Here is an 18006-nt window from a genome sequence, read left to right as displayed (position 1 = left end):
AATTCAAGTCATTTGAGATGCCACTAGAATGGGGTGCCCTGATGTGCTGCTGCTCAGAGGTGTTCTGTGAGGACAGTAAACAATGCCAAAAGCACTTGTGGGAATTAGAGATACAGATGAACTCGCACCAAGACAGGTATGTTTCAGATTGAGGGGTCTGGCTACAGCCAGAGTCCAGCTAGAAACAGTCTAGTCTAGTCAATAGCCACCTCAGAAACCCGGGTGCACAGCAAACTTCAGACGCAGCTTTCTGTAGCTGTGCCTGCTTCAAGGAAATCTATACTATGAGCTGAAGACACAAAACACATTCAAAGATAATTTTTTTCACTGCCAGAAATTAAAACATGACCTTACAGTATATAAAGACCCTTGGTCTTTCTGTCACCTCCTCTGGCCCTCATGCACTGGCAGCTGTGTCTGGACTCTGGATCTCCACGGGGTGTGGAAGGAGGTCCAAGGCAACCGTATCTAGCCTTTAGGGGGCTGACAAGCCTCAGTGACCTCAACAAATACCTGAGGATCATTTTCTCCACTGTACAGATGAGGACACTGACTTACCTAAAGTCATACAGCCAGAGGGGGCACAACCCAGAGCCCATTCACAGCTGCCCACCCCACACCACTTAAGCTTTCAGGCTGAAACAAGAGGCAGAGGCCAGAGGCCCCAGTTGGTAAGACAAGCTGCAGGTGATCAGGTTAAAATGAAGGAGTACAGAGAAGTGCTGTGTGTGAATGAGGCACAGCAGGGCTCAAAAGATGTTAAGGGAACAAAGACAGGAACGCAAAGGACAGGGTCAATGGACAGGGTGGATGGCAGAGTAGCAGATCCTGTGTGCTCCAGCCATACTCTTTCAGCAGTAGAGGGTGGCCAGGATACTTTGAGTTAAAAGGGAAGAGGCCACATAAGAGAGGAGACAGCAGGAGCTCCCCTCCCTGCCCCCACCGCACTCTTCACACCCCAGGCTCAGGCATCTCCAGGACTGCTGGTGTAATCAGAAGGAGCAACACAGGGCCCAGGAGGTGAGGAAGGACCTCACCTTCCCCAGGGTGGGCATTTGAAGAGGCAAGATACAGCCTTGATGGCAACTTTATGCAAAATTTTGAAAAGGAAAAAAAAAAAAAGGTTAGGGTTAGCATGTACATAGTCTAGTAGCCCCTAGACTCAAGTCACTACAACTCATTTCAGTTCCCAACTCTGCTGCTCACAGCACCCCTGTGGTCTCAGTGCATGACCAGTTCATTAGGCAGAGAGGCCCTAACAACTTAAAAGACTATTTATGGAGCTGGGAGTAGGTGCAGTGTCAGAGCACCTGCTTAGCATGTACGAGACCCTGCCTGGGTTTAATTCCCAGTACAGGGTGGGAGAGAACTTGTGCTCGAAGAACTTAGTAGGTGAATGTTTTAAATGAACATAAATTATTTTGCTTCACTCTTAAAATCCAGACTTGCAAATCCAACACTGCTGAAAGGGAGGCAGTGTGACTGGATCTCTCCTGAACTGTCCTGAACTGATAGCTCGCATGGCATCTGTGTTCCTCTCAAAGATTGAAACTCTTCTCTAGCAGCCCTGGGTGTCCCAGAACACTGTTCATGAACTGTACCCATACAGATCTGCACTATGGAAATGCTAAGGCCAGAGGCTGGTTCAGGACAAGGACACCACAAAGCCACAGGCAGTCAGAAATGAACGGCTAGAGGTGACTTCCAAAGAGGAATCACCAGGGAAGCCAAAGCTGCTATTAGGCAGAACATGGAAGACATAGAAGGCAAATGACAGCTGCCCGCAAATCTCAGGAGACTTCACCACAGATCAGAGATCCACCCTAGCGGTGGATCAAAGTCTGAGCAGATGCTGCAGTGCAGCAGCCAGCTAAGGACAAGAAGGAACACAGCATTGCTTGGAAGAGCACAGCACAGGATGGCCTGCTGCACAGGATGGCCTGCTCTGCAAGGTGTATGCTTTCTATCAGAGGCAGGCCAGGGATGCTCTGCATGTGTGTGTGCGTGCGTGCGTGCGTGTGTGTTGGGGGCTCTGTCAAGGAGGGCATGTTTGACCAAGAAGCTCTAGGAGGTTCTGTCATTCCTGAGAGCCTGTCAAGTGCAGCAAGAATTTAAACAGCCACATCATTTACATACCACTGCTTGAGCAGAATAAATAACAACAGGAAGTAGTAAAGCCAAGGTCAAATAACTGGAGACCAGTGAGATGCAGTATCTCCGAAAAGTGAGATTTAATTATAAAAATGACATTTATGAGCTGGGCAGGGTGGGTACAAGCCTTTAATACCAGCAGTTGGGAGGCAGAGGCTGGTGGAGCTCTGTAAGATCGAGGTGAGTTCTAGACCAGCTGGGACTACAGTGAGACCTCATCTCAAAAAACAAACCAAGGGACTCAGAGGTTAAGCACCGGTTGCTCTTCCAGAGGACCTAGGTTTTGTTCTCGGCACCCACATGGCAGCTAACAACCATCCATAACTCCAGTTCCAGGGGATCCAATGTCCTCTTCTGACCTCTGCAGGCATTGTATTACATAGGTGCACTTACATACATGCAGGCAATATACTCATACACACAAAACAAACAAACAAACAAAAAAACCAAACCCAAAGAAAGGCACTTATGCTATTTTCTAAAAATGTACCTATTAGGGGGAGGGAGGGGAGAGTCAAGCAAAGGGCACTCCTAGGCTCTAGGGCCCTCTTCTGAGGGGGCCTTGACACTGTCTGGTATGCAGCAGGGCAGGTTGGAATGCCCCATTCAAGGGATGTGAGCAGTGCCTTCTAGCACACCCTGGAGGCTCCTGCCCCTATATCTGACCCTTCCTAAGACTCTCTCATCTTGTGACACCACACAGCCCTGGTTTTCCTCTTCCTGCTCTCCTCAGTCCCTGGACCTCCTCTATGCTATCCTACTTCCTAGCCCATAGGTGCAGGCAGGAGGGCTGTGTGCTGCCCAAGTACAGAATGTACCTCAAGCCCAGGCTCTTCTGAGCTCTGCAGTCACCAGGAGCCACAGCCACTTCACTCTGCCTGCTCACAGAGGAACTCACCACCATGTTCCAGACTTGCTCTTGTTTTCCTTTCTACCCCAGGGGATGGCCCTCCCAGGCCAGAAACCAGAATCACCTTTAGCTCTCCTTTGCTGCTGAGTGCAGCCTATAGAGGTTAGCTCCTAAAGTCTCCTGACTTGGTCATCTTTCTACTCTGGCTCTGCCCAGTGTGGGCCAGCAAGCTCTAATGTCTCTGCTTCTAACCAGTTCTCACACCACAGTCAGAACCATCTTTCTGAAGCACAGATCTGACCAGGAGCCTTCTCAACTTAAAATGCTGCAATTGTTCTGAATGAACCCCAAGTTCCTAGCCTTGGTTTACAAGTCCCTTCTGGCTCTGACTCTTACAAACCTTCTTAGCTTCTCATCCTGACTGTGTCCTTCAGTCTTTGGCTTCTCTCTCACCCTAGGTCTTGAAGCTTGGCCCAGTTTGGTTTGTGGAGCCCTCTCTTCACCCATTTTCCTCCCGGACAGCTAGATGAGATTCCTGTGCAGGTTTCCACAGGCCTCATGCCACACTGCCTTCTCTGTCTCACACCCCAGTAACTCAGCACAACCTGCTGGAGTAAAACAACACTGTGTTTATGGGATAAGTGATGCCATGCAGACATGTCCAGCTGCCATAACAGAGGAGGAGTTAGAGACCACGTGGGACAGAAAAACACACCAGGAGCTTGGCTCTGAGTCAACTTACATTCTTGTGAGGGACGACATGGGGGATGTGCTGCAGGATCAGCTGAGCCCTCTTGCGGTCCTTGTCAAGTTCTTGGAAGAGCACACTAGGCTTGAGGTCTCTTTAGAAGAGAGATGTGGGCTCAGGTTACTAAAACAAGAAAAGCCTTCTCTAGTACAGAGCTGGCAAACAGGGCATGTGGTCTGAATTGGGCCTGCTGCCTGCTTTTGTAAATCTTATGGAAATATAGCCACACCCACTCATTCATGCATGCCCTGTCTATGGCCGACTTCATGTCATGACAGCAGAGTGGCTGCAATAGAGACTGGTCCACAAGCCCTTAATGGCGGTTTGTGAGGACCTGCTCTGGTGCCAGAGCTGCAAGGATGTTATGAGAGTTGACAGGCTACTGACAGAAATGCTGACGTGTTCTTGAGTTTAGTTGCTGTCAAAAGACTCCCCTACTCCATCTCCAAAACCTGAAAGCATTTACCCTGGTATTTCTGCTGTTAAAAATTCCAATGTAACTATCATACTCTGTTGCTTAGGTCAGCTGAGAGAACGTCTCTTCCCTGTGGATGGGACACAGCTGCTGAGAGGGACCTGGCCTTGTCACCATTAACTAATTCAATGACACGAGTGACTGCTAAGTGATGCACCTGAACAGGTGCTTCACAGGAACAGCAGCTCTTTCTGCAGACAAACAGACAGGGTGAAGAAGAGGAAGGGTTCTTCACCCTAAGCACAAATGCTCTGTTGCAGGAGGTGATAGAGGACCCAGGCTTCCTTCCATGAGCCCTTCCATCCCATGCTCACTTTCGCAGCCAGTGGTCTTCTGGAGCAAAGCGCCGCCGGCAGTCCCGCTCATACAGCACCATCAGCCACCCATGGACGGACTGGAACAGCTCCAAGGTTTCACCCTTGGCACTCTCTGCGGGGTAAACAGATCATGTAGGAGAGGGGTCAGAGCTGCAGCAGCAGCAGGACAGCTCTTACCCACCTCTCTTCGGGTCCTCCACAGGCCTGATCGCTCTCTCTGACTTTTCAGTGGAACCACTGGCCTCCTAAGAGTATACTACTCAAAGGTCATTTTGTCTCTAGGGAGCTTTGTACTGAACTAGAGGAAACACATCAGAAGTGGACTCTGATTTGCAGTGTGAACTAGCACACATCTCATCTCCATGGACAGCAACATGAAGATGGAAAAGGAGCTTCAGGGGAGAGTTAATCACCAGCAATAGCCCTTGATCCAAACATGCAAATCTTGAAGCACCCGGTAGTGAGACTTTCACAGCCACACTGTCTTACAAGGGCATTTGCAGATACGTGAATAAATGTGGATTTTTCTATTACCTTTGGGAGATAACAAAGAACCAGTTGAGGTTACAGACTGTGGCCTCCCTGGGTGCAGCATCACTTAAGCAATGTGGACACCTTTACCTTACCTACAATTCCATCCCAAATCATTTTAAACACGAAGGAATTCAGGAAAGAAGAGATGGTGACCAGTTCTTCCAGTTTAAATGAAATTTGTTCTTCATAAACTTCGATGTCATCGAGGATCCTACATGAGACAGAAGATTATTCATAATTTTCCACTGAGAAAGGAAAAAAAAAGAGATCTCATCTCATGACACAACAAACAAGGTGAAGAAATATGCTGTCTTTTCTAGACACTTCCCATAGAGCATGGAGATAAAATGAGATGTCTAAGATTGGCCTCAGAGTGACTTGGGAAAGGATGGCAGCGGAGGGTTAGAAGAAGCATGACTGCCGTGAACTGGAACTGTGGAGGCTGGTGATGGCACAGGAGGGTTCCTTGAGCTTCCCACCTTCTGTTTACTTGAAATCATTGAGTAGGAAGATGAAACAATTAAGAAAAAATAATGAACTCTACTCTTGGGCGTGACTGATAAGGCTTTATGAGTGACACTTTCTTTATCATCCTTCATTCATGCCTGAATATGAAGGAGTCTTCCATCAGAGTCTGCTTCCTGAGGAACACTGCAACCTCATTCCAACCTTGGAGAGACACCAGTGGTACCTGGTGCTTGTGAATGAATGAATGTTTGAAAGAACATATGAACGAACATGTGAGATACATGGCTTCACTAAAACCTCTCCACACACTTTAATATAGAGCTCAGTCTTAGGCTTCCCTTGACTCAGCCATTAAGGTATTTATCCCAGTCATCAGAGACCCCCTTCCTGCAGGACACTCACCAGTCTGCCACCTCCATGTCCTTGATCCTCTCTTGCTAAGATCTATCCTATAACTTCCCACCAATCTTTCTGGGAAAAGTGGAAGACACAGAATACCAAGTGAACAAGTAAACACATTTAATAAGCTAAGTAACTGAATGGGACAAGCATTTGTTAACACTCTGAGCCTGACAACACTGTCCTAAATACGCCCTCTCTTCTTCTTTTTGAGACAGGGTCTCATTATGTAGCCCTGGCTGACCTATGAACTCATAGAGCTCTACCTGCCTGCTTCCCAATTTCAGGGACAAGGTGTGCACTACCATGTCTGGCTCTTATTTAACTGTCTGATTGGTAATGTAATCACCATTCCACTAATAAGGAAGGAGGTCAAGCACCTTGCCCAGGGTCAGCCTTATACAATGATAAAAGCCAAGGCATATTGAGCCTTTCTCGTGCTAGGGACAGAGTTACTTGGCATTAATTTTCTCTTTATCACATGCCTAAGGTAGATGCTGGTGTTACTTCCACTTACAGATGAAACTGTATGTCTCAGTAAATAGCTGGCCCCAGTTTTGCATTCTGGCTTTCTGAGTCTGGAATTTCTCTGTAATTTACCTATCAGTGAGTCAATGACTGAGTTGTGATTTGAACATATCTGTAGGAGACCACAAAGCCCACACACGTGGTACTGGCCCAGCTGCCCTGAAAGGACCTAACAATTGCTGAATACTAGGTAACTGCCATCTGCTTTGTGAATGTCTTCTTTTCAGTTTTTTGGGGGGAGGAAGAAGGGGGAATGGGTAAGGGGTGATGGGTTCATGTTATGTTGCCTAGGCTGGTCTTGAGCTCATGGGCTGTTGATCCTCCTCAGCCTCAGCCTCCTGCAGTCACATGTATACACCACCAGCTCTTGTTCAGTTCTTACGGTGACCTGCCACACAGGTCCACAGGTCTGCTGTGATCCTATCAGCAGTTACTTGCTTCCCAACACCATCAGCCTTGCCAAATCCTAGGAAAGACATTCAGCCCACAGCAGTCAACCTACGTGATGAGGTGCCGGGAACAATCACAGAACAGCATCAGCATGGCCAAGAGCTGCTTGGACTCCCCAGTGTCATTATTGAGGCATTCTAGAAAGAGCTTTAATCCTCCATGGGGTCCCAGCTCACAGATAAATGCCCACAGCTTGGGCAGCAGATCATCAAGGTAAGTGAGGCCTGGAAGACGACAGAGAAATCCAAGTTTCAGGTGGGGCTCCAGCAAGTGCCATAACTGAGGCTGGCTTGAACTACCCACGGTGTTGTACCAATCTCTAATAGCTCAAAAATGCCCTCCTTTAGAATCTATTTTCTGAGTTGAGGAAGTCAGAAGAAAGTCAACTTTTTCTAAGAAAAATCGCCTGCCACCTTAGAGAGGGAAGCTTGCCTCAGGCCTTCAAACCTGTGAGTATCTGCAGGCGGATCTGGGTCAGAGTTGTCAGCGAGGTCTGGTAGAGGACACAGATGCTGCAAACCTTCTGGACCTCAGCAGAGTCCACACGTTTACCCCCAACAGGCCTAAGGATGTTGCGAACCGAAGCAGACTTCTGAAATGCACGCTTGAGGAGACCTGGCATGGAAGAATGGGAACCAGCAGAAAGTTTAGCCATCTGCCAGCGCTGCCTTGTCAGGGAAAGGGTGCTGCCACAGCCCCATGTCTCAGCCAGGCTGATGGCAGGTCTGCTACGTGGGCTCCAGATGCTTCTTTGGGTAAACTGAAAAACACTATCGATGGGTTTTTAGTGCAACCTAAAGACCGCTTCAGATTATTTTAACATTGTTCAGAATCAGCCAGGCATCTTCAACTCTGACATGAAATTCTTTTACTGTATCATCTAATTTCAAGAAAACACAAAGCGAAAACTGTAGAGGAGCATATCTGAATAGAGTGAAGGGCAGAGGGTCTGGCTGAATCACAGTTTTCTGTATTTTGGAGGGAAGTGTGGTGAGCATCCTCAAGCCCTGAGCCCTGGTTTTGAACAGTATTCTTCTGTTTAAGCTTTCCTGTTTATGGTCTGTTTAAGTGACATGTGCTGAATCCACATTCAACTCACTGTTGGTTACAAAACAGTCAAGCCACCCATGGGTAGAAGAGCCAATGACAGTTTGTATCATGGGCAGGAAATCATGGAAATGTTGGTCATATTTCCTTAGTTTTTATCACAATGGGACCAATAAGCCTTTCCACAATACCCAATCTACACCCTGCTGTAGGGGTGCTGCTGAGGGGCTGGCCTGTGACTCAGTAGAGGAGACTCAGATGGGAAATTTATTTTATGATTAGGAAATTAGACAAGCTCTAAGTTCCCTATAAAACAGACTTTTCCCTTCTTCCCAGTAAGAAGAAAGGGTTCACAAACCCCTTCTCATTTTGGCTACCAGGAAGTTCACAGGCAAGCTGAAGTTCAGAGATGGCCAGAGTGGCCCTGCAGAACATGTATCTTTGGACCTTTCTATGCACACAATCACCTCCTTCTATTTCCCTGGCCCAATTTTCATCCTATTTGTATCTGTCGTGCTGAATGTGGACTCAAGCACTCTCTGATGCTGTGGGAGCAGCAAGAGCATCCCTCAGGCAGTGGGGCACCATATGGCAAGAACCAGGAGCTGCCCCTCTGCCAGCACTGCCACTCACTCTTTACTGGGAGCACATTCTGTGGGGATGATGGCTGCACAGGGGCTGGCTCGGGGTGCTCCAGCAGCTTCTTGCTGAGGATGTCACTGAAGAAGATCCGGATGAGAGGCACCCCCCACAGGAACTGCAGCTGCTTGGTGATCAGGCTCATGGACTCATTGAGGCTGGGAGAGAGCAGGAGACAGGCATATCAGCCCCACCCACTGTCTGTAAGGGACAGCCCACTGTGCTCCCTAATGGCCCTCTGCAGAACAGACCAGATAAGAACTGAGCAGGTAAGGTGTCACATGCCTGCAATCCCAGCACTAGGGAGGTGGCTTGCCAAGTTGGAAGTTAATTTGGGCTGCACAATGAGACGGTCTAGAAAACAGAAATGACCCAAAAGATGTAAAAGGAACCAGATGAGCCAACTGTCACCAAGAGCTGGGTATGTGAAGGCACCAAATACTGCCCTCCTCTGGCATGTCATCTGGAGCCACTCTCCCAGCCCCCCAGCAGACAAAAACTGTCCCATACCAGCTACGCTGCCCTCTTCCTTTTAGCTGGCCGAACACCTTGCCGCTCCATACCTCTGTAGCATCTCCTTGCCACTGTAGTCTACTCCTAGCACCACCCCATGCCGGGATCTGTCAAGACCCACAGCTGGCTCCCACCACACCGTCATGAGGAACAGCTGCTATCCACTGAGCCTAAGCCAGACTCTGGCATTCGATACTATCAGAGTCCAGAGTACTCAGCATACATGATTGAACCCACAAAACAACTCTAGCAGAGGCATGATGTTGACTACCCTGTATTTCAGATGAGAAAAATTGGGTGAAAGGAGTGGTTTAAGGGCCTCTTTGAAAAGGCAGTAGAGCCAAGGCTGCCAGTTCAGGAGCTATTCTACCTACCCCACCTGCCCCTGGGTCCCTCCTTCCCACGCCAAGTACATGTGCTCATTTTCTCCAAGTGGGTGTCACACAGGGTAGCAGTGTCCTTTAACTACAGGTCTCAAGGATGTCACTCAGATAAAAGAAACGGGGGAAAATCTCAGGCATATCTGACAGGAAGCAGCTGGGCATCCCAGTTGTTCAGCCTGGGTGAGGCATCCCAGGGCGCGTAGGCCACAACTGTGGGGCTGCCTGACTCACGCTCTGTTCTCCACACAAGTGTTTCTAGTGACTCCAAGTTCAAAACTCTGACTTTCCCATTCCATCTCCAGGAAAGGCCTGGGGAACTTTCATTCCTTGAAACTATTTGCTTTTGTTTCGGTGTCTCTAAGTTTCCTAGTCAGTCAATGAAGGTGGCTGAAGAAGGAAAGCATTGATGGCCAACCTCCATGATTTAATAGAAGGAGCAAAGTGAAAACTGTATCATCTGTTTTGTGAAAACAGTGTCGCCATAAGACACGACTGAAAGAAAGCTTGTTCAGGTCACTTGGGGTACGAGGGTCATGGGATATTTTTAATTCCCTTGCTCTGATGTTTGAATCCAGGCCTTGCACATGCCAGGCAAGCCCCCTAGAACTGAGGCAAAGCCCAGCCCATATGTCTGTTTCATACAATGAATACATATTATAATAAGTAAAACAAAAGGGGAGGAAGGCAGCAACATCTCTCCAGGACTTACCCATAGTCCACAGACTGGGAAAACCAGCCAAGGACAGGATGCCAGTGGGTCAGGTTGGATTTCTTCTGGGACACATACTTCTGACAGTAGCAGAGCATCTGGGTGAGCAAGCTCACAAACCCATCTGTCTCTTCCTCTAACACTTTGGGGCTGAGGGAGCCCAAGTATAGGAGGTTGCCTACAAAGAGAGGGCTGAATGGGATGGGCCAGACAGACACTCTCTGGAGCCTCCTAGTCCAGCTCTTTGCCTGTGGCTCACACAGCCGTACCCTATGTATAGGAAAAGATTTTACATGAGGGATTTCTCTCAGTGCCACACTATGGTGAGAAAGAACCAGGCTGACCTGATTAAATATTAGCTTGGCTACACATGAGCTACATAGCTTTCAATCTACCTCCTGAGCTCTAAGGCAGGGACAATGATCCCCACTCTTTGTATGAGTACTGGAGGAAGGTACACAGGGGTGCACAATATTTAATATTACATTTCACTACTATAACATTTAAAAATCAGGAATGAACGTGAGACATTAGCTAAATGTCCTGGGGAATTAATGGATTTACCGTTCACCAAAGTACTTCAAGATCCCTCACGTGAAGACTATTAGCAGACTTTCCCCTGAAAGTTCAGCCAAGAAATGGAGGTGCCATGACAGGTTGGCTTGAACTGCATGAGGTGGACCAATCTCTAAAAAGACAGTTGTATCTAAATTCTTCCCATTGGGCAATGAGAATTATGTGTCTGCATAGTTTTCTAAAGTCTCCTCCCACAAACCCTCCCTTCATCTCTAGTAGAAACACTAACCCAGTGAAGCAAGTGCTCCTCTGATCTGAGTCTGCCCAAACACTCCCCACCTTTTCTCTTCAGGGGTGAATGATCCAGACAACTCACTCCACTCTCAGTTTTCCCTCGGCCTCCAGAAAGTCAACAGTTGAAGTTTAAGTGTCCATTTAGTCAGGTTTTCCTTGTGATTTTTAATTGTATGTCTATTTGAACTACGAATCTGAATACATGTTTTATAGTAAGCCTTGCCAAGCATTACCAAAGATAAGCGAGAGCTCAACAAAGCCTATGGGCTTCCTCAACGGCCAGAACCAACCCAAATCCAGCTGCCTGTACTCACCCATTAGACACAGGGTATGGCATCCTTCTAGACTTTCACAGATGTCACGGCACCGGTCTTTGTCTCTTAGAAATACGATGAATTTACGAAGCATATCATGAGATTCTAAAACACTGAGACGCTGCAAACAATGGCAGATAATTAAAGAGACTGACAGGGTTTCCCACAAGGGCACAAACTTTATTATGAGCTCACTTCCCCTACTTATGTGGAACATGGCATCAAACACAAAGGAGAGAATAGATGAGAACAAGAACCTGCTCTTTTGGGCTCCTAACAGGAATGTGTCCACACTGGCTCTTGGAAACATTGAGGGAAGGAACAGAAGTAAGTACAGAAACTGTTTTGCTTTCTAAATTCTAACAATCAAGGCAGTGATGGTACTGGCACGCTCACCTCAGGGGTCACTGTGCTGAGATGAGTCACGAGAGCAGGCACCGACATGACATGGACAAGGAATGGCCTCATCAGATTGTCTGAGAACTGTGCAGCAACCACAGGGCTAGATACAGAGAGAGCAGTGTGTTCAGACAGGCGTGTGTACAGCACAGCCACGGTGCAAGACTGCATAGCTAGGAAAGGTCAGGTCTCAAGTTTCACTAACATGAGAAAATGCCCATGCTATAATAAATTATGAAAAAAGCAAGATAAAAAACTGCAGGTGGGAGAGGAGAGAGGGGCTTGTGATGAGAAGGGAGGGAAAGGGGCTTCTGTACAAGCCACTTCTCAACAGGCAGTGCTTCCCCATCTGTGTCCTCTCAGTGACAACTCACCAGTAATGCACACTTTAAGCACAGTCTATTTTAATGTACACAGCCTGCTAATTAACATTTAAAATACACAAACACATGAATACATACAAAAGCCTGAAAAATAGATAACTAGTTTCCTTCTTCATGTGTGTATTTTTAATATTTATTATTTTTATTTTATGTATATAAGTGTTTTGCCTGCATGGATATAAACGCACCCATGTCGTGCAATGCCCCTGGAGGTCAGAAGAGGGTTTCAGATCCCTTGGAACTGGAGTTATTGAACGGCTGTTAGTCACCAACAGGGTGCTGGGAATTGAACCCGGGTCCTCTGCAAGAGCAGTCAGCGCTCTTAGCCACTGAGTCATCTCTCCAGTCCCACTCTTTACATTTTTATGTTTTATCTACGTTTTTTAAAAATAATAAACATATGCATTACTTCCACGGTCATAAGATAAATAGTACAACAAAATAAAACTCCTAGACTAGACATGGTGATGCATATCAGTAATACCAGCACTTGGAGGTTGAAGGAGAAGAAATCATGAGTTCAAGGCCAGCCTGGCTATATTTATGAGACACTGCTTCAAAACCAAACCAAGGCAAGGGATGTAGCTCAGTGACAGAGTGCTTCTTGAACATGCCAAGATCCCTAGCACTGAAAAAAATAAAAAACACCGAAAAGCTAACAACCCCTAGATCTCATACCATACACAAATATTAATTTAAAGATGGATCACAGATCTTAATGCTAATTTTATAACTAAAATTATTAAATTCTTAGAAAGAAACCCAGATATCTTTGTGAGCTTAGGTTATTCAATGACTTCTTTGATAAGACACTAAAAGTGCCAAGTACAAAGGAAAAATAAATTTCACTTCACAAAAACCAAAAGAGGCTTGTGACTCAAAAGGCAGACTGAGAACGTGGGAAGGTGAGACAGGTGGGAGGAAGCACCTGCAAACTGTATCACCTGCAGCAGCCCTGTGTCCACAGCAGAAAGAGCCCACTAACTCTGTAATGAAGGACGACCCAGTTAAAAGACAGTGGAAGGAAGCCCGTGTGGTGACTCGCACCTATAATCCCAGCTTGGGCGGTGGGGAGAGGAGGATCAGGAATGTAAAGCCAGTCTACGTTAAAACCAAATCAAAAACACAAAACTGGCAACAGGAAGCCAAAGGATCTAAACAGATATTTCTCCAAAGAAGACACACAAATGGTTAATAAACACACTTTCGTGGCTGACATCAGCTGTGAGGGGACTGCAAATCCAGATGACTGTGAGGCACCACTTTCTACTCCCTAGCTAGAAACCAAGTGTTGGCGAGGTGGAGAATAGACTGGAGCTTGTACTCGCTGCTGGTGGGAAGGTGAGCCAGGTCTTCGAAAACTTAAGCATCAATGACGAAGCCATTTTACTCCTAGAAATATACTGAAAAGGAAATAGAAACATATGCCTACTCAAAAACAGACATGCCCAAAGGCCAACCTGATCTATAGAATTCCTCAATGAGACTCTCTTTCCAGGTGATCTAGATTGTGCTGACAGTTAAAACTACCCAGCAGAAAAAGCCATGCAGAAAAAGAAAAGGGAAAAGACATGAAGAACTTACAGGAAGAAGGTAATTTCTTCCAGCAGACGTATCCAATAGCAATGAAGGGCTGTTACTGGCTTTCACACTAGAATTTTATCAGAATTTTTACTCTGAAGAGTACCATTTGGGGGACAAGAAAAAATTTAAGTCTGAAATGCTACCATAACGTCTTGTATAGGTAAAGTTGATCACCCAAAGTAATCTCACTGATTTCAGTTGGCCAAAATAGAAAATTCAGTTCTTTGACAGAGTTAAGGCACACAAGAGAACGACACTGAAACCCTGACTAGTCACAGGGGCCCAGGGGTGGTACCTTCTCTGAGGGTTCACGAAGGTGCCTGATTCCACCCTGGGCTATGTCTCCAAATAACTCAGTCTGAGCAGGCCAGGGAAGTCAGGGAGAGGGGCACCAAGTATGGCTCGTAGAACTGGGCACAGGTCATACCTTCGAAACATTGAAGTTTTCCTGCTTCCACTACCTATCTCCTCAGTAAGATTTCTCTAGAACCTTTCTTTAGCTTACTTGCTCTGCAGCCTTAAGGGTAATAAATTAGATATACCATACAAATGTAATGCAATATCTAAGTTTAATAGAGCTAGACAAGGCAGAGTTCATGATACAACCAGCCTGCTGCAGGGAACAGCAGCTGGGACCAATGCACACAGAGCAATGCACCTGGGCAAAGGAGGTGCTCAGGGAGTGAATGTCCTGCTGGTTTGAGGAGCAGCACAAGTTTGGGAAGGGTCCCATGTGCCTTTTATTCAAGACAAACATACTATTCTTAGGACATGAAAGTGCCCCCTCTTGTGTAAGGCAAGAATAAACAGTTAATGGGCAGGGTGGGGCTCTGGAGTCAGACTGTCTAGGTTTAATTCCTAGCCTGGCCTCTTCTCACTGTGTGACCAAAAGCAAGCATTTTAACTTCTCTGGACTTTAGCTTTCTTATCTATAAAATGGAGATAAAAGAATGTGGTCAGGAATTGACTAATGCATGGAAGAAGACTTAGGACAATGCATGACTCATGATTTTCAGCTCTTCTTACTTGAGGATTTAGTGGTTACACTTAAACATATCACATTTTAATTTATAGGTTTTCAGATATTCCTGTACATGACAACACTGGTTATCTTATTTTAAATTGTATTGTTTGTTATTGTACATGTCTGTGTGTGCCAGCGAAGGTCAGAAGACAACATTGTGGAATTCTCTTTTTCCACCTTTATGTGAGGTCCAGGGGATCAAACTCAGGCTGTCAAGCTTGCACAAGTGCCTTTTCCCACTGAGTCCTGAGCCATCTTGCCAGGCTTGCATCTAATTTTAAAAGTTCCTGATTGTGTTCAATTATACACAAATAATTAGAGGGAGGACAGTACTGTTTAGTGGAAGAAAAAGCTTTATAGCAGTTGACCTTAACAAGCAATCAAAGGAACCCTCTACATGGAGAGTTATACTGTCAGAAGTTTGGTCTGTTTTGTTTGTGAGACAGGGTCTGATGTATCCCAGGTTGGTCTTGAACTCATTACATAGCCACAGATGAATGAGAACCTCTGATTCTGTCTCTATCTCCCAAGTGCTAAGGTTACAGGTATGCAGCATTATATTCATTTTCTATGGTCCTGGGGCTCAACAAAGCCTTGTGGATCGTAGGCAAGCACTGAGCCATATTCCCAGCCTAATGACTAGATTCTTTTGGTTGTTTTATTTATTTGTACTTTATGTGTATGAGTGTTTTGACTACATGGAAGTGCACCCATGTTGTGCAGTGCCAGGAGAGGTGAGAAGAGGGCATCAGATCCCCTGGAACTGGAGTTACGGATGGTTGTTAGCTGCCATATAGGTACAAGAAACCAAACCTGGGTCCTCTGCAAGAGCAGCTAGTGCTCTTAACCACTGAGCTATCTCTCCAGCTCCAGCAACTAGATTCTCAAAGGAGTACAGTGGAATGATTACATGTGACCACATTGGTAAATTATGGAAAACACTAAGCCTGGACCATTTGTATTCACTATGGCTCTTCTCCCACTGCAATGGCAGAAAATTTGAGAGAAGCTAGGTGGCCCACAGTGCTGGAACTATTATTTTCTAGGCTTTTATAGAAAAGATCACCAACACATGCTTCTACAGTGTTCCCATGTAGACACGAGGAGGGACTCCACACTCAGATGACTGGTTAAAGAAACTCAAGGGGCGATGTGAGAACACAGGCTTCAGAGCACTCAGCTCTGCTGGAGGAGGAAGGGCAGGCTGCTTAGCTCAAGCCGGCTTGACTACAGCACCCCTTTTTCCAGGATCTGTTACTAACCTCTCTCTACCTGAGTGATCCCCTCAGCAGTTTAATACTCTAGAGCCATTATGAATGGAACTCTTATTACTTGGCAGGTCTCAGAACTGTAGGTCTAACTTCTGTAAGGAAACCCTCCCCTGCACACTTACACCCTCTCTGTTGCTCCCAAGGCTAGCATTCCTATCACTGTTCTCTGAACCCTTTCCCCTGCCCCAGGCTGGACCTCCTCCAGCTCTTTGGATTCCATTAGTCTATCAATTAAAAACTCTTAGTTCTTTAGTCTATCAATTAAAAACTCTTTCTGCCACTGGTAGAAAGACCATAATTCACTGCGAAGAGCTTCCCTCAGATCACACTAAGATTAAGAAAAACTGTGAGTTGTCACAAGTGTATCTCTGTCCTAAAGATACATCCTGTAAAATTCAGACAAGGCAGGCAAAGCAAGCAAAAAGGAAACCAAAAGAAGAGGAGCGTGGGGAGTCAGCCTCTCAGTTCTTACCGCAATGCCAGAGAAAAAGCTGCTGTTAAGGTGCCTTTGGACAGACAGGGTCGGGATCTGGCCAAACCTCGGGTTAACAGTACCTGAAATGAATGTTCAACTCATCAGTTTGTACATTAAATATTTGTATCAATTTGTGAATTAAAAAAAAAAAAGGGTGGGCATGGTAGTGCATGTCTTTAATCCCAGCATTCATTTGGGAGGTAGAGATCTATGAATCTTTCAGGCAAGTCAAGGCTACATAATGAGACCATGTTAAAAGAGGGAGAGGGAGGGGGGGGGAAGAGGGGAGGGGGAGAGAGAGAAGAGAAGAGAAGAGAAGAGAAGAGAAGAGAAGAGAAGAGAAGAGAAGAGAAGAGAAGAGAAGAGAAGAGAAGTAAAAGTAAGATGCCGCTGGGTCTTATAGCATCTGTTGAAAACAAAGACCTATTGTAGGGTCAGCTCTGCTGGCTGCTACTTCAAAAGGTGTGTTAAAAGACTTTCATAATAGACTGGGCGTGGTGGCACACACCTTTAATTCCAGCAGAGACAGGCAGACCGGCGAGATGACGCCAGCCTGGTCTACATAGTATATCTCTTTTCATAATAAAAAATATGTGAAACGACTTAAATACCAAGACACCTTAAGAAGGTTCTTAAGAAGGCAGAGACCAATTGTCGACAGGACACTTTTTGCCCTCTCTAGCCCTCAGTGTTGCTGTGAGAGCATGAAAGGAAACCAGGAGTCACCCATGACAGAGCCAGGCATGGGGGTGGGGGGCAAATCAAGAGAGAGGACAGAAGGCCATTTGAGGACTCTGAGCCAGAAATACATTGTTGATGCCACCAAGGAACCTCAATAGGTGAGGCCTCCTTCCCCAGCCTCAGCATCATGACCCTGGATTGCGCTTGTAGCCACTGTCCTCTCTACCTGAGCCACAGTCACCTGAAGAAAGGAAGGACACTGCATATTCCATTCCTCCTGCATAAAGTGTTCTTTAAGAGAGGGCACCAGACCTGTGAAAACCCACATAAAAATCCAATTCACATGCTGGGAGAAACGTTAGAGATGAAGTCACAGACCTGTAACACGGAGTAAAATCCATGCACATTGAGATGGCCCATTATATTTGCACAAATATGGTTCAGGGCTGGCCGAAGGCTCTCACCTAAATGAAGAAAAAACCTTGAGAAAATAGTCTCGTGCCATAATGTGACCTGTCTGTGGGGGACAGAAAAATTATGCCTATTATGGTTTAAATGAGAACTGTCCCCCATAAACTTAAGTACTTGAACACTTGATCCCTAGTTGGTAGCACCATCTGAGGTTATGGAACCTTTAGGAAATGGCCTTGCTGGAGGAAGTATGTCACTGGGGGCAGGCTTAAGCTTTAAGAGCCTCACCCTACTTCCTGTTCTACTTCCTGTGTGTGGACAAAATGCCATCGGGAAAACACGACAGCTCCTACTACCATGCCCTCCCCACCTTCCATGATGGATCAGATGCCCTCTGGAACTGTAAGCCAAAATAAACCCTTTTCTCTAGGTTGCTTTTTTTT

At 46.3% G+C, this 18006-nt stretch overlaps 1 protein-coding gene across 3 annotated transcripts in view; it reads right to left on the bottom strand.

The window, feature by feature from the left end:
- Window positions 1–18006, bottom strand: part of Ube3b (ubiquitin protein ligase E3B) — a 48458-nt gene that overhangs the window by 18879 nt on the left and 11573 nt on the right. For all 3 annotated transcript variants that reach the window (XM_008848970.3, XM_008848972.2, XM_029554019.1), the window contains exons 8-18: window positions 17531–17616; window positions 16469–16551; window positions 11732–11837; window positions 11336–11456; window positions 10212–10389; window positions 8601–8764; window positions 7368–7535; window positions 6973–7144; window positions 5168–5286; window positions 4539–4653; window positions 3744–3843 (exon numbers count right to left, since the gene is read on the bottom strand). In XM_008848970.3, coding sequence (XP_008847192.1) covers window positions 3744–3843; window positions 4539–4653; window positions 5168–5286; window positions 6973–7144; window positions 7368–7535; window positions 8601–8764; window positions 10212–10389; window positions 11336–11456; window positions 11732–11837; window positions 16469–16551; window positions 17531–17616 — 1412 coding nt within the window. The remainder of the gene's footprint in view (window positions 1–3743; window positions 3844–4538; window positions 4654–5167; window positions 5287–6972; window positions 7145–7367; window positions 7536–8600; window positions 8765–10211; window positions 10390–11335; window positions 11457–11731; window positions 11838–16468; window positions 16552–17530; window positions 17617–18006) is intronic.

The sequence above is a fragment of the Nannospalax galili genome, unplaced genomic scaffold, assembly GCF_000622305.1.
Source record: "Nannospalax galili isolate Female #2095 unplaced genomic scaffold, S.galili_v1.0 scaffold103, whole genome shotgun sequence".
In the NCBI taxonomy this organism is placed as follows: domain Eukaryota; kingdom Metazoa; phylum Chordata; class Mammalia; order Rodentia; family Spalacidae; genus Nannospalax; species Nannospalax galili.
Note: the sequence above shows the minus strand (reverse complement) of the source record. Positions and strands in the feature narration are given on the sequence as shown.